The following is a 19435-nucleotide window of genomic DNA, read 5'->3' as shown; positions in this document are numbered from 1 at the left end:
TGACCCTGTTTGGAGTTTTCTTGGCAGAGATACTGGGATGGCTTGCCATTCCCTTCTCCAGCTCATTTTACAGAGGAGGAAACTGAGGCAAATAGGGTGAAGTGACTTGCCCAGGGTCACACAGCTAATAAGTGTCTGAGGGCACATCTGAACTCAGGATGATGTCGGCCTGACTCCAGCCACTGCAGCGCCACCTAGCTGCCATGAAATGAATGGATTCTTCAAGAACAAGCGGTCCCAAACTAGCCACCCCGCCTTTTGACAAGAGTGAGCTAGTCAGGGCCAGTCACACTCACCTTAGGCAAAGTTTCCTTCAAGTAGCTACGTGCCCCTCACCCTCCCCAAGTCAGGCACTCTGGGAATTTCTATGAAGGCAGACAAAGGGAAGCAGATGAAGAGCCCAGCCAGAGGCAGGAGCTGTCTCCACCTGCATTCTCCCAGCTCTTTCCTGTGGGCTGAAAGGCCAGCTCTTCCTAGCCTAGATCACGGATCGCTAAATGCAATCCGCAGTGTGCCTGAGATGCTGCCCAATATATTGTTGAAATCTCTCAGAAGATCCTGGTAACCAGCTAGAGCTACATACTGTCAGCTGGGTTAGGAACTGCCTGCCTGCCCAAAGCAACCACTGCAACGTGCAGCAACATCGCAGAGGGCCCCAGGTCTCTGCACAGCAACATTATCACTGGCTTGGATGGAGAAAGGCATGAATGAATGGTGTATCACCTCAGCAAGTGACCCAAAGCTCACAGGACTATCACAGACCAGTCTAATCTCCTTCCACACTCTGCCAGGCCAGCCATCCTGGTGTATTCTGCTATTATTCACACATGGTATTCACCTCCCACCTCCATACCTTTGCATTAATCATATCCCATGCCTAAAATGCTGTCCTTCCTCACGTCCACCTTATAAAATCCTGGGCTTCCTTCCAGCCTCCTCTGCAGTGCTGTCTTCTGCAGGAGGCAGGAACTTCCCTGGTCCCCTCCCCTCCAGGTTACCTTGTACCTGCTTTGGATGGCTATTGGATGGGCCACATTCAGCCCCCCCACTCCCAGGACAAGTGAACTTGCAGAGGGCAAAGACTTTCATTTGTTTCTGCATCTCCAGTTTCTTGCACATAGTGGACACTTTACAAATGTTCATTGCAAGCCTTAAAAGAGTATTTCCCTCCCCACCTCAGTCAATGCAATCACACATGTGAAGTTTTACTATAAACAAGAGGCCTCTATGCCCTGCAGCCTCTTTATAAGGCCTGAACCCCTTTGATTCAGCAGAAGAACCAGCTAGACAAAGCTTGGGAGGCCTTGTGGGAGAGGCTCTCCTGACAGGTGGAGGAGGGAGTTTGGGCCTTTCTCCCCACCCCCCAGGCCCCTCAACCAACTCATCAAGGCTGCTGGATCTGTAGGAGACAGTGCATCCAGATGGGTGCAGATGATACACACAGCCAGAGACACTTACCAAAGGGAGAAGGCAGCCCCACCAAGACACACTGTACCCTACAGGGCGCTGGATGAGAACTCTCCAATCAAGGACTTGTAGCCACTCAGGACCAGGAGTCGCCAGGTACCGTTTGGCCCACAGACTTGACTTTCTACCCAGTGTATTCCAAGTTGGAGCCAATTCTTCACACGGATGCTATTTGGAGGATGGGGATTCCCCAGCTTTAAGGGAGGAACGTTTCATGCCGATTGTTCTTATACCATTCTAGTAAATACCCTCACTAAAAGGGGAATCGTTTCTACTGGCTGATTGTTAACAGGAAGCACCCTGGTAGAAGCTATTGCCTGATATTTGAGGAGCTTTCTCCAGCAGTGTTAGAAGTCATCTCTAAGCATCAGCCCCAGAACTAGGAGGAGCAGCCACCCTCTGGGGCCCCAAATTGCAAGTACAAGTTGGGGGGTAGTCCCGAGGGTGTTAGAGAAGGCAGGCATGAGCCAGTATGTACACAAGGGAAGATTTGAATCCTCACCCCTCTCCCTAATGCCACCTCTGCCACACTCATTAAGGATTTGAAATGCTATTGACCTATGGGCTCACCCTCCAGTCGGTCCACATTTGGCATCAGGTACTGCTAGGCATGTGTCCCTGGAACCCAAGCCAGCAGCCTTCACGTTAAGAGCCAGGCCTGTCCACCAAACATGAAATGCCGAGCTCTCCCCTCCCCCCAAACCCTCCTCATTAAAACCCTTAGTAACTCACCCCAAAGAACATCTCCTATACAGCCTCTGCCCAAATACATAGTGTCCTCTCCCCACAAACCTCTCCTTTTGCTGGCAGGGAAACCGACCATACCCACCCCCACCCACACCTGCCTAGAGGAAATTTTCTACAAAGACTTCCTCCTCAAAAGGCACTTGTGGTTCCATGTCTATTTTTTTCAGGTAATCAAATTCCTGATGTTTTGTGCTAGCGCCAGCGGCATTTCTGGAGCCACCGTGTGTGAACAGTCTTGGGGATTGCAGTCTCGGGCCTTGGTCAGCCACACTGGTCACACTTCCTTGACTGGTTGCTCAGCTGACTGCACCCCCTCCCACTTCCCCATACCCTGCTTTCCAATTCATTTATTTGAGAGAATTCTCTTTATCCGTGACAGGGGTGAAGACAAGTGATGAGGAACATGGTTCTTGGCACCATCCTGTTCCAACTCCCCCAGGGCTATGAAGCATCCAAACAAAGAACTTCCCAGTTGGCCATGCACCCACTCTCCCTCCCACCAATGGTATGTCGACCTCCATTATCATTCATTCTCTCATTCATTTATTCAGTCGCAACCCAACATCAAGGCCCACCATCTCTCTACAGAATGCAAACCAGGTCGCCACAAGCACTCTCTGGCACCACAAAAGAAACCCACACTTGGCAATTTGAATGCTTTTTTTTAATTGACTAGTCTGAACAACACAACACAAAATGATTCTCTCTCTGGAAGGGAGACCTTTAAGGCACTCAAGGCAAGCAAGTGGATCTGTTCTGCTGCTCCTGTAGAGGAACACTGTGTGCCTTCCCCAAATTAGTGTCACAAACCAACACAATTCAGTCTAAAGGCTGCAAGAGGTAACAATCGCCCTTTTGGAAAAGTGGATCTGAGGCAAACCTAAGGCTCATGGGGGCATGGCCTCAATGACAAGTAAGGCAACTGGAGCAAGAGCTCATAGTGAGACTGTGGCCAGTCAGCGAACGCCAAGGGGCCTCAAGGCAGCTTAGGAGCAGACAGCTGAACGTGATGCTGGGAGTTCAGCATGTAATCAAACCTCAACTCTCCATGGGCAGCACTCTAATAGAGCTTAATCTTTTTGTAAACTACTAACATGAATTCAAAGGAAAACCATCTGAAAGCAACACCAATCCTTAACCAAATGTTTCCCACGTCTCACGGCAATGCAAGCAAAATGGCGGTGGGAGTGCTCTGCTCGACCTCACACGTCTGGAGGAGAATAGTGAGCTGCAGCAGGATCTGCAGGGGGAACATAGCTCACCGGGGGCACTGGGCCAGGATTCAGAGCACCATGCATTCGGGGAGAGGGGCAATATGCACCCATCTGATGCCACGGGGCAACATAGTGATAAGGTGGGACCATGGAAACACTGGGGTCGTATCCTTGCAGAGGATGCTGGCCGTAGGGATCCGGCATAACTGGATAGTAGACAGGCCCGGTGGGTGGTGGTGGCTGCTCAGAGTTTGCATAGACACCTAAAGGACAGAATAAATACAGACACTCACAGAACACAAAGGGGCAAGGCAAGGGACATGTGGAGTCGGCAGACCAGGCTGAAAGTCAGAATTCTGCCACTAACTCCTCCCAACCTCAGTTTCTCCAACGGTTAGACTAGCTCAGGGCTTGTTAAACTTTTTCCACTTCCTAAACTATGAGCTAGGGTTAGTTTAAGAAGCGCTGGACTAGCTGACCTTTACAGGCCTATCCAACTAGAAATCGATGACCCTCTATCAACAGAGAGGACCAGTGCAGTTCCAGCAGAAGAGATTTAGGGAAGATGATAAAAGACCTTAAGAGCAAGGAGATCCCAGCAGATTCTTGTGGGGGCAGACTCTGAATTTCCCCATCCTCACTATCAAACAGACCCCTAAGAATGTGTCTTTATGTCAGTGGATTCAGAACGCACAATGTTTAAGCCAAGACTCCACAGGAATAGTTATGTAAGGGCTGTATCTCAAGATCCACCAATAGTTTGTATGTTGGTGAAACTTTTTTCTCCCCTAAGTGATGAGCCATCAGAACAAGCCAAACATCGATAACTTGGCCTCAGTGGCTACGAGCATTAGGAAAAAAATGCCTCCATGATGGGGATAGAGGCTTGGTGTAAACCATGAGAGGCCTGGGGCTCATTTAAAGGCAACTGAGTCTCTTGTAACCAATTGCATTAAGAGCCAGGGGCCTCCCATCTGCAAGGCCCAGGAAACTCCCAATGTCGGCAGTCCTTTGGGGCTAACTTTGACCAGTGCCTTCCATGAGTTGCCCAGGCTCTCATAAGCGTCAGAAGGGGGCCTTGAACCCAGGTCTTCTCGACTCCAAGCCTGATGTGCTGCCACGGGGAATTCTAAACTGGTGCATCATCAGCTCTTGTTTGACTCCAACAGGGCCCCAGGGATTAGTGCCCTGTGACCTCAGGGTCTGCCGGGAAGACCAAAGGGTCGAGGGCCGAGGGGCAGCACCACCATCTCGAGTCACAGCCTTCCTTCACACTGTGTCAGCCCTGGCCGCATTGTCCCCCACTCCCAACAAGTGGGGCCCTACCTGCCGCTGCTGCTGGTTCGGGAAGAAGCTGCCGGTTTTCAGCACCCCCCAGCTCGCTGTACACCTGGGCCGCTGGCACATGCTCAGGATAAACAGGGTAAGCTTCCAGAGGAGGCATCGGGGGCGGTGGCAGTGGCGGTGGCGGTGGTGGTGGCAGGGGCTGCTGCTGCTGCTGCTGTTGTTGAAGATGGGGCATGTAGACCATGGAGTGCCAGTAATTCTGATGGTAGCACTTAGGAAAGGGAAGAAAGAGTGAGCTTTTTCATCTTCCAGAGCCCTCCTGTCCCGATGATGACAATGACTGCCACCTCCATGAATGGACTGTAAGGGCCATGAGGGGAGGAATAACCCCAGGGGACAAACATGGAATCCCAGCCAGCCCCCCTCCCCCGCCCCCCCCACCCTTGCCAGGAGAGGACGAAAACTAAGGAGGGCAAAAAGCTCCAGACACAAGGGGAAAACCGCTTCTTGGATAATCCCGTTATTCTTTGGCACGAGTCCTGTCAACTCTACAACGAAAGGGAGAGAAGCAGCAGCCCCAGACAGACACCACAGCCTATGAGGAAAGCTGGCAAACTAGCCAAGGGCTGGAGTAGCAGGGGGTGGCCGGCCTCGCCCGAGGCCGCTGCTTCATGGTTATTCCCCGCGGGCCGTTTACAGGGAGAGAGACAGAGGGAACGAATAGAAAGAAAGTCACTCTCTGCCACCTCTAGACAGGGAAGAAGCTTTAGGAAAGCACTGAAATTTCCCCCAAGAGCGCAGCCATCCCCCTCTGTCTCCTTTCCTAGCTTTGGTCTACAGAGAAGCTGTACCTATTTAGAGCTATCCCTTCAAAGCTAAGCCGTGCCCACAAAGCACAGGCGCTTCCTCCCCCTCACTACTTACGAGCCTTCCAAATGGCAAGCCAGCCTAGCAGTTTTAGGATTAAGTCACTGAAAAGAACATGTCTTCTGCCAGTCAGGAAGATAACTCTGGATTGCAAAGCTTCATAGAGGCAGGAAGGCCTGAGTTCAAATCCCACCTCAATCAACTACTTACTAACTCTGTGACCCTGGACAAGTCACTCTGTGTGCCTCAAGCTTCCTCATCTGTAAAATTAAGATAACAGCACCTCCCTCTCCGAGCTGTTGTGAGGATCAAGTGAAATCATTTCTAAAGTGCTTAGCACAGTGCCTAGCACACAGGAGGTGCCATATAAATGCTTGTTTCCTTCCCCACCCCCATCCCCTCAGACTACTAGACTTGGGAGTCCAGAAGGCCTGGGCATAAACCCTCTACAACTTACTGTGCCCCTTTCAGCAAAGCAGCTGACAGCAATTTCTTCATTCGTAAAATGAAGAAAGAACCCTACACTGCTACTACATAATAATAATACAATACTAGTGTGCCACTACTACTGTTGTGGAGCTCAAGGGAGAGACCATACCTCAAAGCTCCGGAAGCCTGAACATTCCAGAGAAACACCACTTGGCCTTGTTCCAATTTCTCAGGGCCTTAAGTCAAAGAGCCCACCAGTAACACGAACAGGTCCAGCGGCCAGTGCTTGTGAAGGGCGACTTGGCCCCAACTTGGACCTGGGGCCTGCTTTCCCCCTCAAGGCCATGGTCACTAAACCACTTCCTAATGCATAGTTTAGCTTGCTAAGGAGAAACCAAACAAGTCAGAAGAGAGGAGGAAAGGCCTTCAGCAGGGGGCCAAGTGTGCCCCAAAAGCTCTTACCTGCAGCCCCAGGTTAAAATAATACTGCAATACCTTGGTATCTGCAACATAAAGAGAGCGGCTCGTGAGGCATGCATGCCAATCCCAACTTCCCAACCCAAAACAAACAAGGCCCTTGGTGCTTCTTAAGGAAGCTGACTAGGGTGCTGTCTTCCAAATCAATAGAGCAAAACTGTGCATTCCTTATCCCTAGCTTTAGAGCTGAAAGTGTAGAGAAGCCAATTAGCTGAGCTTAACTCTGAGATCAGAGCTGTTCCTCAGCCGTTCCCCAGGGAGATGGCTCCAGCTCCACAGTTTTGTTACTTGGGGAAAGTGCTACCAAAAGTACCAAGAATGCCAAGAGCACGCATCACCAGCTCCCAGCAGGCTGCTCCTGGTCAGGCCTCAGGGCCCACAGGTCTGCAGCTGGCACCGTCCTGGTGGGCGGCCCTGAGCAGAGCTGCCAGGACCCTCCCAGCATCCCCGAGGCGGGAAGAGAACAACTACCGCTGGGGTACGAGAGCAGAACGGCCATGGCATCAGGGCCCAGGGGCCAAGGAAGTAGCTTCCTCCTCCCAGGAAGGGTCCCCCACCTCCAGGCCTGTGAGGGCAGCAGCCCAATACTAACCTCCACCACTACCCAGTCTCAGCAATCCGGGTCAGAAAAGTCTCTTTCTTAGTTGGCTCAACCAATTCTAACTGCACCCCCTTTTTTATGCAAATCAATGCAAAACAGAATCATGCCAAGTCCTTAAGGGAATGGAACTGTGGGGAAAGTGAAGAGTTCTTAGCAGAGAGACAACAGTGAAAGCCCAGAGGGCAGACTCCACTTCTCTGCCAGATGGTGCCACCACAACCAACCGGGAAACTCCAAAAATGCTACTCAGAGTTTCCTTGGCCCTGCCCAAGCTGGCCCAGGCTAGCTCAGAGGCTAGAGCAGGGCTGGAAAACCTTCACGGTTCGAAGGGCCACCGTTGAGGACCTAGAGGGCCACAAGTGGCCTCAAGGTTGCAGGTTCCCCACCCCTGGGCTACAGCAATGACCTGCTCGTGGGGTTCGAATAAGGAGGAGACCAACGGAACCAGGCGGGTTCTACACTGCAGAAGGAGGCCCACCACAAACACCAACCACATTCTTGGCTTTCCTGGGGAGCTCTATCCCCAGCCTGACCTTGCAGCCACAGGAAGGGGCTGGCCTAAAGTCCCACAGGGACGAAGTGGCAGAACCCGCCAGTGCAGCGTGACTGCGGCACGTGCTCTGCTCCAGTACGCCCCAAATGAGAGGAGGAGGCGGCAGCAGCAGCAGCACCATCCAGCAGGACCCTGGGCAGCGGAGTCAGCAGATTTAGTTAGGCCTAGCCAGGGGCCAGGGGAATGGCAGCCTATTCCTAGGTAATGGGAAGTGTTCAGGTAGCAGAGAATCAAACAGCAGAACAGAAGGATGGGAACCTGAGATGGCAAGTCAACAGTTAAGATGCCCTCATGCTATTCTGCCAGAGCAGGCCAGAGACTGGATGCCATTCTGTAGCAGGGCACAGCCAAACAGGCCACTGAGCCCCAAGGCAGCCCTAGACCTTGCCCCTGGTTGTACAAAGCTGATGAGACGGCACAGTAACATAGTGCCTTCTGCCAGCGTTGGTGTCAGAATGCCCTGGGATCACGTCCTGCCTCTGACACCAGGCTGGGCAATTGGAGACAAGCCCTTAAGGTCCTGACTCCTCTTCTAAATGAGGGGGTTGGACCAGGTCAAGAACTTCTATTCTAATGGGAGAGACGGTACATGCACAAACCAGACTGAGGAGCTAAAAGGGTGTGTTGGAGGGGAAGGTTCAAGGAGTTGAAGAGACCACAAAAGGCCCCTCCAGAAGGCAGAACCTGCTTAAGCCAAGTCTGGGAGAAAAGCAGGGATTCCAAGAGGCAGAGGCAGGCAGGCATGGGGGCAGCCAGGGCAAACACAAAGAGGTGGGAAACAGAGCATTATCACTTGTGAGGCTGCTACGTCTGTAATGTGTAAGAAGAATGGGAAGAGGGCAGGTGGCTAGAGTTTTAAGGCGCCAGAAAGAATTTCTATTTGATCCTAGAAGTAATGGGGAACCATGGGAGCTTAGCAGGTAGGAGAAAGACATGGGCAAACCTGCCCAAATCACTTGAGATGCTCAGTGGAGAACAGACTGGAGCGAGGAGAGACCTAAGGCAGGCAGGCCCAGCAGCAGCTTCTTACTGTACATGATAGTACAGGTTAGAGATGAGGGTCTGAGCCAAGTGGCAGCCATGAGTGGGGAATCAGAACATAGGCAGAAGATGGCACAGAGAGAGAAGAGATGAGGTATGGTATATAGGGGGACAGAGATGGAGGAGGCAAGAATATCAGAGGCCGCAGTACGGGGTGACGCCCTTGACAGTAATAAAGATTGGGGGAGGGGAAGACGAGAAGCTGGTTTTGATATGTGTTGTTTTAGATGCCTACCAGATGTCTAGGAAGAGCTGTCTAGTAGGCACCTGGTGACGTGTGACAGAGGAAAACGAGATCTGGTACATAGGAAAAGGGGAGAAGAGGGAGCTCTCATGGAATGGTCTCAACTTGTTCAGTAAAGAACGAGGCCAGGTCCTCAATGAAAAATGTAGCGGAAAGTGCCATGGGAAGCATGAAGAAAGGTGTACTGAGTGGGAGAGGCCAGCAATTAGGGACGGCCAAAAGATTGCCGTGTCTGGATCATCCCGTCCTCTCGATCACATCTGTAGTGTGAGAGCAGGAGTGGAGGATGGCAGCAGTGAGAATAACTGGAGTCAACAGTTGGTGGGGCGTAATCATCAGTGAGACAAGAAAGCAGACTGGAGCGTCAAGTCAAAGGTCAATGTGGCCAGCGAAGAGGGGATGGCCTCAGAAGAACAAAGAGGGAAAGGGATTGGAAGCAACCACATGATGACGTTAGGAGGGCCTGGAGAGTGAGGCAATGATAACAGGTCACAAACACAAAAAGGCCCCATGGAACTGGATCACTTGTGGGTAATAGTGAGAGCAAGAAAAAGAGGCCTATGTCCCAGGAGGCGACACACGTCCGAGTGCCCAAAGAGAGGGCAGGCACTGGGGCAGATAGAAAGACTGAGGCGAGTACTGAATTCGTGGAGAAAGGAGGAAGAACGTCCAGTGAGCCGGTAGATAACCACCACCAGGATCTGGGTTGCGATAATCCACATAAACCTTGATTGAGTGAATCCCAAAGGAGAAGGATGTTCAGTTGTGGTGGGCAAGGGTGAATGCGGACATGTCAATGACAAAGAACAGGGAACGTTTCAACCCCCACACTGGTAAGTCTGCTGATATAAGAAGGCACAGCCAGGCCTGGAAAGCAGCGTCATCCAAGTCTCAGTGAGTGCCAGAGAGAAAATGAGAGGAAGCACGTCTGTCAGAATGGAGGCAGCGCAGAGAGTGTAGGTGTGGAGGAGCACAGCAAAGCTGGAGGGGAGGGGGCACATAGCTGGGGTTGGGGAGGGGGACCTTTGGCAAGTCAGTATCTCCTGGGTGGGGAGGGTCCAAATGGAAGATGATTTCTAAGCTTGTTCTTAGCTCTTGAGCTAGGACGTTCTAAGCCACAGATGGCTTAGGCTCGGGGGTGGTAGAGGGCTTTCCGGCCCATGTGGATGCCCTTCCTGGAGGTGACAGATTCAAAGCAGTGCTAAAATCCCACTTCAAGAGCTCAGGCGCACACTGGTGGCCACAAGCCTCTCCCCATCCCAAAGAGCCCCGGGCCACCTGAGTGTGCTATGGAGGAGACTACAGCATGGACATGGAGTCTATTACGTCAACTCCAGGAAACAGAGGGAAGACCTGTGGAAATCTCTACTGAGCATTTCAGAAGAACTCACTGGGCTGCTTCCAATCTCTGTTGGCTTGGCTGGCTTTTCTATGCCCCAACCCACAAGGAAGGCCTCTCAACAGAATGAGATCTCAGTGAAAGCCCAGCCTCCTTACCTCGAGGTAAGTCATTGCCATTTGGGTCACATGAATAAGGCGGTGGCATCGGGATGCCTCCAGGTTCTCCCATCTGGTTGGGTGGGCCAGTTGCAGCAACAGGAGCAGGGTAGTAAGAGAATGTCGCTGATGGGATCACTGTGATGAAGCAATGAGTCACAGTCAAGCTCTGCCCAGCCAGGGTGGGGGGTGGGAGGGAGGGAAGAGCAGTCAGTGGGCAAAGCCTCCTCCTCCAGGAAGCTTGCCTACCCAAATTCTCTTGTTCAAAAAAAAGTCCCTCCTGCCTTTTGTTTTGACAGCAAGCCTTACTAAATATCCCTCCCCTTCCCCACTTCCCACCTTAAATGAGCTTTTTCTTTAATAAAGAAAATCCATCAAGTGAAATTAAGTGACATCCAGCAGAGTATGCAACATTCAGCACCTGTAGCTCCTCACCTCTCCATTGAGAGGCTCACATGATCCTAGACATAAAGTGCCAAGGAACCTTGACGATCAGGGAGGTCAAATGACTTACCCAAGGTCACTCAAGCAGTAAAGTGGCAGAGGCAAGATTCAAAGCCAAGGCCTCAGACTCCAAATCTAGCCCTCTTTCCATTATTCCTTCATCTCTTCTCTGGGCCCAAGAGAAGGTTATTGCAATCATTCACGGAGTTGGCCCTAGCCCAGTCCTGAGCTGGTACACACAAAGAATATCTCCAAAAACAATAAACCTAAAACCTTACAGACAAACCAAGCTCATGGAAGTGTGAGGGGATTACAAGTTCATCACGAGTGAACACAATGTCCTATTGCAGCCAACAGAGCAAGGAGGCACCAGGCCTGGAGTCAGGAGGACCCGAGTTCAAATCCGGCTTCAGACACTTCCCAGCTGTGTGACCCTGGACAAATCACTTCACCCTGTTGGCCTCAGTTTCCTCACCTGTCAAATGAGCTGGAGAAGGAAATGGCAAACCACTCCAGTGTCTTTGCCAAGAAAACCCCAAATGGGGTCACGAAGGGTCAGATGCCACTGAAGAACTGAACAGTAACAAAGTGGCGAGTGTTCCACAGTGCTTTGTCCTGGCCAGAAGACACCTGAGATGCTTAGTTCTAGGTGCCCAAATTTTAGGAAAGACACAAACAAGCCAGAGCGTACCCTGAAGTACCTCGGGAAGAGCAGGTGAAGTAATTAGGAACATCTGCCCTGGACAAGACTCGGGAAATGAGAGCCATCCTCCACCAAGTGAAGGCGAGGGATCAGTCTTGTCCCACTAGGCCCCAGGGGGCAGGACCAGGGCAAGGTCATATGTGGGGGGGGGGATCTCAGAGAGGTAAGATCTTGGCTTGACATAAGGAAAAATTCCCCCAAGAATCAGAACTGCCCCAAAGTGCAACGGGCTGACTTGGACAGTAGTGAGGTGCCTCCCACATGCACAGAGTCTAAGAGAAGGCCTTGATCCTTGATTCCAGTAACATACCACATGGCCATTAAGGCTGGGGCCTAGGAACAGCTCTACTCTGATCATTCTCTCCCAACCATTTAAAACAATAGAAAAAACCCTACTTATCGCCAGCCCTTGCACAGAGAAATGGGCGTCATTTGCTGTAGACAGCGACATAGTTTAGACATTTAGAAATCCCTGAAGGAGCACTAGAGGCCTTAGGGATTTGTTTTTTTCCTCCAGAATGGCTTCTGACTTCTCAGACAAAGCCTTTCTCTCCTTTCTTCTCAGGCAGCACATAAGTCCCAGCATGGAAGAACAAAGCCCTTAGAGACAGGTGTTTAAAGACCGTGATGTGTGGATGTGATCTTGATAGGAACAAAAGAGCCATTAGTCACAGGCCAAGCCACAGCCCAGGAGTCTCATGGGCCCAGTGGAGTCAAGGGCAGGAAAGAACACTGAGGGGTCATTTCATCTGGGCCCACCTCCGTTCCCCGTAAGTGCCACCAGCACTGATGAAGCTGTGAAGGAAAAGCTGGCGGCAGAATCCCAAGCGTGTCAGGGGAGTGAGCACGGGCATGGCTGTTCTCAACTGACTTCTCTGGGATCACTCTGGCGGTGAAGCCATCTCTGGCACACCTGCTGGTGGACTGTGTGTGTCACTGTCTAGGTATGGTCCCATGTCATATCAAGCCTTTAAGACAGTAACCTGCCCTGCCTGCCTCTAAGAAAGGCCAGGAGCTTGGACATACAAAGGTCTCAGAGCAGAAAAGCTGCCATGAACTTTGCTCTTTAGGAGAGGCCCCAAACCAAACTTGTCCAAATCGATTGTGTGTCTAGTTTCCTGGGCTACGGTGGAGAAGCAGGAAACTTTAGTGGACTGATGGAGGAAGGAGGCAAAGCAGCTCAGCATCAAGGGAACCAAAAAACTTCCAAGGAAGGCCTAGCAAATCTTGGCACAGCTCTGAAGGGCAGCATGGTGGCCCACTACGCCACCACTGGCCCTTGAGATCAAGGCAACAAGGAACCATCAGGGAAATGGCAAGTTGGGATCTCAACATGCCCAATGCTCTTTGGGGGATATGAACATTTGAGAAAGATCAATCACCAATTCTCTAGAAGCTTCACTGGTGATGGCAGATGCGCCAAGGGGCGCCATGATATGGCTGCCATGTGCCCGGCGGTAGATTGTGACAGACTTAGCCAAAAGGTCCCACAGTCGAAACCCAAAGCAGGCAAGCCACTGCCACTAAGTCGCTTGGCCACCTGCTGTCACAGGGACAGCTAGGAGGCAGAGTGGATACAGCACCAGCCCTGGAGTCAGGAAGACCTGGGTTCAAATCCAGCCTCAGACACTTACTAGCCACATGACCCTGGACAAGTCACTTAACCCCAATAGTCTAAAAAAGAAAAAAAAAAGTAGAACTAAAATACAGGGACAGCTAGGTGGTACAGTGAATAGAGCACTGGCCCTAGAGTCAGGAGGACCCGAGTTCAAATCTAGTCTCAGACCAGACACTTGACACTTACTAGCTGTGTGGCCCTGGGCAAGCCACTTAACCCCAATTGCCTCGCAAATTAAAAATATATATATATATAAAAACAAATTAAAAAAAAAAAACACAGGCAGCCAAGTGGGGGGTGGGGGAGGCTCAGCAGATGAAGGAGGTGCCAGCTCTCCACCTGGGGAGGCTCCAGTGACCAGCCCTGCTCTTGCCCAGAAATCAACACTAGGCAGGAACTTGGGGCATTGCACGAGGCCACAGGGGTTACCATCATCTCCACTGAGACCAGGGAAATCCAGCCCAGCCCCAATTTGGACAAAGACTTACTGCACAAAAACGGAGATACATGTGGGTCCATGAATAATCCCAATCACAAGGTGGGGGGGGGAACATGCAGACCACGGCCCTCCTCCCAGTCAGCTCCACAAAGCACAATACAACCCACAATCCCCAGCAGATTCCCCATGAATTCTGCCAAGTCCAAGCCAAAGTCTCACTGAACAGCCCATGACCCCTGCAACACTGCCATTTGATGCATGGGGCACTCTGAGTATGGGCTCCAGACAACATGGTCCTGGTAGCCAAGGGTTCCCTGGTCCGTTCACTGGGTGTACACACATGCACACATACCTGAGGGAGGGCAGGAACAAGGCTGCTAATGGCCAAAACACAACGACCCACCTGGACGGTTCATTGGAGTCGGAGCCACAAAGAGAGGCTGCACAGGGGCCTGTGAGGGCACAGATGCTGCAGCGGCGGCAGCCACCGGAGGGTTTGGTGGGCAGCTTGGTAAGACAGCTGGCGGCATGGGACTGCCACAGGAAGCTGGAGATATCACCGAGGGGCTCATCAGCATCTGAATGTAGGAAGGAAGAGCTGTGGTCACAAGCTTGGACAGCAGGCATGGCGAAGCCCAGGAAACAATCACTGCTTTCCCATAATGACCCCAGGAAGGTGGGCCAAGGTCAATGAAGAGTAGAGTAAGTGCTGAACGGGATGCTGGAGACTACCGAGTCCTGACCCCCAGCCATTCACAACGCTCAGACAGCAGTGACAGTCCTAACAGCCTCTGCCCAGGTCAGACATCATCCGGCTGGAGAACCAGGTGCTTCTGGGTACCAGATTTTAAGGACATTAAAAAGTCAAAGGGGCAGCTAGGCGGCGCAGTGGATAGAGCACCGGGCCTGCAGTCAGGAGGACCTGAGTTCAAATCTGGCCTCAGACACATAACAATCTCTAGCTGTGTGACTCTGGGCAAGTCACTTATCCCCAGCTGCCTCACACACGATAGTGAAGGGCCTTTTCGTCACGCCACAGGAGCACTGGTCAAAGGAATGGGGAGAAGAAGCGGCTTTGGGGTGAGAGCCGATTTCCAGGATTGAAGACCTCGTGTTCACCCCAGAGGGCAGAGCTAAGACCAAGGGATGAACATCACCACAAGGCAGATTTAGGCCCCTTCCAGCAAGCTCTGGGGATCCTCCCAAGCTCTCGGGGCCCAGTCCCTGGTGGTAAAGTGAGGGACTTGGCCTAGCTAAGTTCCAACACCAGCATTCTGTCATACTAGCAGCAATGGACTTTTTGTCCTCCCCTAAACAGGGTCCTTTTGCAAAGTGACTAAGTGACCCTGCAGTAGCCAGGGCTGGAATCTCTCTGCAGGAGAGACAGACACAGCTCCCCTGAGCTTCTGAGGGCACCAGGGGCTCAGGAATAAGCAGGGACACCCTGGTCCCACCTGGATGGCAACACTAGGGGGGGTTACCTTTTGAGGGTAGCTGTAGGCAGCACTATCTTGAGGTGGCACAGAACATGGTCTTCCATCCTGGAGAGACTTGGATAAGAAGCAAAGTTACAGACCACAAGGGAACCACGAGGGAAACATGGAACTAAGAAACATGACAGAAAAGGGGGATCAGTGTGCATGTTGGGGGAGGATGGGGAGCAGAATCTTTCACTGGCTTCTCTGTTTTCTGGAGTGGGTAGGACTGCTTTGCTGAACATGCTCCAATACAGGAGGTGAGCCATGAAGAAGCTGCAGACACTAACTCAGTTTCCTTAATAGTGCCTACACTATAAAAGGTTTTCATGAAAACCAAATGAGATAAACATAAAGTACTATGAATGCCTGCCCTAAAGGGCCCTGGACTGTGGACTATTGAAGCTATCAAAGAGGCAGCACAGTAAGAATGGAGACAGCGTCATTCTCGGACTTCAGGGAAATCCAGGTTCAAATCTGGCCTCTGACATACACTAGGAAGTCTTTCTTAAATGCTTGTTATGTGCCAGGCGTCACCTCAGCAAATCACAACCTCTCAGTGCCCTGGTCAGTTTCCTAAGGCTAGAAGGCGCCAAGCTGCAGTGGTTGAGTGGGAATTTCCTCGCCAGGTCTTGATAACAATGCGACATCAGGTCCAGCCCCAAGGCCTAGTGTTGGAGAGAAGAAGCCCAGCAAGCTGGTACGCTGCTCCTGCCCATTAGACCAAGAATGGCCCAACATCGCCGCCTCTGCCTACTCTGGTTTATGGCAGCGACATCAAGAGTTTTCTTTATCTTTCCCTGTTTCTACTAAAGGGGATAGGAAATGGGAGTGCAGAAAGGGTACCTGCTGTTGTGAACAGCCATGGTGTCGATTTGTTTTACTGAACTTTCTCATTAGAAAAGGACCCCAGTGGGGGAAGTCACAAAAATGGGGGTGATGGAGAACAAAACTTTTTTTTTTTAAAAAATGTGTCTGATTTCCACCAGTCCATACACGACACAGCTGTGCTAACACATAATCCCACCTACTGCCTTGCTTCCTGACACATCTAACACTGCCTTTCATGACCTAACAATGTAGCCCTTGAGTTGTTCTAATTAAAACAAGGTCCCCTTTCAGGACGACTGCCTAGTAAATTGAAACATGTCAAAATCCCCAGGAACACAGCAACCTAGAGAGGGGAAAGGCAACGCCAAGGCTCCCAGAATACAGGAAAGCAGATTATGATGCCTCCCGCCCTCCCCGGTCCATCAATGTGCCTTCACTAGCCACGACCTCAGGCCTCTGCTACTTCCCGCACAGGATCCAGACCTCAATTGGGCCACATCCGGCTGGCCTGCCTGCCTTTAGACAGCTGCATTCTGATGAATTCCAGAAGGTGGTCTAGAGCCCAAGTAACCGCTGGCGCGGGCCACCTAACAGCCAAGAAGGATGCCACAAGCCCTGGCCTAAGGGCAAGTGGCTGCGAGGGAGCCTTGGGCCCAGGGCCAGCTCCAGAGCAGTCCATGCTCAACTGCTACTTAGCCTTCTTTTCTGTACCAATGTTAAGGACTAGAAACAGCTCTATACCAAACTGGGTCACGACAGGCCTCAAACCCACATACTTTGGGTATGCTAAAGCTGCTATGCCTCCTCCTGACAGCCAATCTGAACTTCTCAACAGAGACCAATTCTAGGCCTCTGCATGAAACGGTGTGGGAAGAGCAGCAAGATGGAGGAAAACGCCAAACAGGCTTCTGGGGCCAAGCTTCCTGTCCCCTATGTGGATTGCTAAAGGACCATCGGGTTTTTTAAATTACAAACCTAACATTACTAATACATACCTAATGAACTGGCTTTGCAACTAGCTAGGGGCAACATGGTGCCAGGGGGCAGAGAGGCAGCTCCAAGCCAGGAAGCCCTGGATTCTAGTCCCATCTCTGACACATCCTGGCTCTATGACCCATCAGAGGCATTAAACGTGTGGCCCAGGTCTCCAACTCAAATTAATATGAAATTGGGAAATATTTCACAATAGATAAAAAGACCACAGAACACAGAGAAGGCGAACATGTGGCTGGCCAAGTCCACCAGTGGCCTGCAGGGATCCAAAGGCCTTTGGTGGCCCCTGCGTGCATTTGAGTTTGACCCCATTGCTCCAGGCAACTCCCCCAAGACTGTGAGATGAAGAAAAGGTGCATAGTTGCACTGGTGGAGGGTGTTCCCTGTGCCAATGACACTCCACGGTTAGTTTCCCTAATGTCAACACAAAAGGTCATGGCTTGCTGGCTGCTCCCTCCCTCTCTCCCTCTCCAACCCCTTTTTATTTCTGCTTCTCCATCTCAGCTCCCTGATGGATAAAGCAGATGCTCCAGCCCCAATTCTGCCCTCTCCACTTTGCCTCATGCTAAAAAAGGCTATCTCTCCCTCCACCTCCTCCTCACTGACTGTCACCACCCTGGAGGATAGCACCCCACTGTTACTATCTCCTTTCTTCAAGCAGCCCCCAATCTGAGGACACACAGGCAGCTCTGTGAAAAGCTCTCTCATTATCTTCACTTCTGCCCACGTAATGGGGCAGAGGTGAAAGCTCCCACTTGTGTATCGGTCTCTCTTGGATCATCGGCTGAGGAGGCCCTCAAAAGATGTCCAGGCCAACCCCTCAAGCTACGCTCTGGGAAAGCAAAGCCCAAGGCAGTGAAGGACTTGCCTAGGGTCACAAAGGTTGTGAGCAGCAGGGGCAGGATTTGAACCCACAGCCTCTGCCTCCAGAGCTCTTTGCCCTGTGCCACGCTTTCTCTTCTGAGTGAGGCTAAGCAGCCCTTCAAGTAACAATTAATAACCTGTTTCCTCTTTCTAAGTTATCTGCCCAAATCCTCTGAACCTTTATCACTGGGGCCTTTGTCAAGGTGCAACACTTTCTTCTCTATGGGAGACACCAAATTCCAATGTCTGCTTTTGGCTCACTGGGCCCCCACCCGTCAAGAGGGAGGGGAAAAGTATGTTCCAGCACCAGGAAGTCCCAAGGTCCTGATGGCTCACAGCAGGGACCAGAAGTCAGCTAGTTGGGGGGGGGCCGGAAGAGGGGGCCAAACTCAATGCAGATGTCCTCCTGGCTCTGCTTGCTGACCTCAGCACATGTGGTGCAGCTGCCAATCCTTAATCTGGTGTTCTTATTCTGAATGGAGGAGACTCGTGTTAGGCCAACATGTCTCTTGTCCTCAGTGATCTGGGAGTAAGTGCCTCAGCTCATCTTCATCCACCTAGCTCTCTCACCCTGCTGGACTTTGCTGTGGCCCAGCCATGTATCAGGGCCCTCACAAAGCTAAGCAGTTGCCCATGTCCTTTCCTGGTTCTCTTTTCTCTGTCCATGTGCCTCTGCTGCTTGGCTGGCTGAAGCCTCTCTCTCCTTTCTGCTCAGCGGCACAGTCTTGACCAGACCAGCTCTGGACTGGGCTCTAAAATCTGGGCCTCCAAATCTGTATTCTTCATCTAGGCTGCCCTCAGCAGTCACATCTTCCCCCTGCCCCCACCTCCCAGCACTGTGAATTTATTCCGTCCTTAGGGCAGTTCATTGATAGTGCATTAAACACCTAAAAACAAATCATTCCCTATGCTAGTGGGCAGCTTCATCCCTATTAAGGTGACATATACTTCTAGGGAATTCTATGCTCCCAATATTTGGTGGCTTTTGTTATTTATTAAGTCAGGGTCGTTTGAGGCTAACCTCCGAGCCAGCAATTCTGTTGAACTCACTGCTTTTCTCCATTTCTTAGGGAAGACTGAATGTTCTAGATATACTTTCATAGCTGCTGAAGAGACTAATATCTCATATTTTGGCTTCTTACTGCCTGTATGTATGATTTGGTTTTTGTTTCGCATTTTTTTTGGGGGAGCAGGGGATGGGAGGATCCAGTCCTGTGCTTTCATCAGAACAGGAAACTCTTAAGTACAGAAAGCCTCCCCAACTGAGGCAGATCACCAGCTTACAGTCTCAAGAGAGTTGCAAGGGGCACGCAGTCAAAATGGATTTGCCCACGATTACACGGTCAGTCGGTGTCAGGAGCAGGGCTTGAATCCAGGCTTTCCTTCAGCCTCTGGGGCAGGCCAAAATCTACTGAGCCACACTGCCCCACTTCTATAGTAAGCCAGCTAAGAGACTATTCCTATCTCATTTGAATTGCTAGAATTTCCAATGTCTTTTTTTTTATCACAACCATTGAATTTTTATCAAAAATTTCTTTTCTATTATTGTAATCATTTTTATGAATGTTTTGGGTATTTCCATTGACCCTGTCCATGATTCTTACACCCTGAAATGAGTCATGTAAATGGCCACAAGGAGCCACG

General features: G+C 51.2%; 1 protein-coding gene across 1 annotated transcript in view; it reads right to left on the bottom strand.

Moving 5' to 3' along the window:
* Positions 1–2877: 2877 nt before the first annotated feature.
* ALG13 (ALG13 UDP-N-acetylglucosaminyltransferase subunit) overlaps positions 2878–19435 on the bottom strand; it is a 65224-nt gene continuing 48666 nt past the window's right edge. The window contains exons 24-29 of the mRNA XM_078147907.1: positions 15110–15178; positions 14032–14206; positions 10425–10562; positions 6474–6514; positions 4755–4986; positions 2878–3691 (exon numbers count right to left, since the gene is read on the bottom strand). Coding sequence (XP_078004033.1) covers positions 3417–3691; positions 4755–4986; positions 6474–6514; positions 10425–10562; positions 14032–14206; positions 15110–15178 — 930 coding nt within the window. The 3' untranslated portion in view covers positions 2878–3416. The remainder of the gene's footprint in view (positions 3692–4754; positions 4987–6473; positions 6515–10424; positions 10563–14031; positions 14207–15109; positions 15179–19435) is intronic.

The sequence above is a fragment of the Phascolarctos cinereus genome, unplaced genomic scaffold (genome assembly GCF_003287225.1).
Source record: "Phascolarctos cinereus isolate Bilbo 61053 unplaced genomic scaffold, phaCin_HiC Scaffold_8;HRSCAF=390, whole genome shotgun sequence".
NCBI lineage: Eukaryota > Metazoa > Chordata > Mammalia > Diprotodontia > Phascolarctidae > Phascolarctos > Phascolarctos cinereus.
The sequence above is the reverse complement of the archived record's forward strand: the minus strand, read 5'-3'. Positions and strand labels throughout refer to the sequence as shown.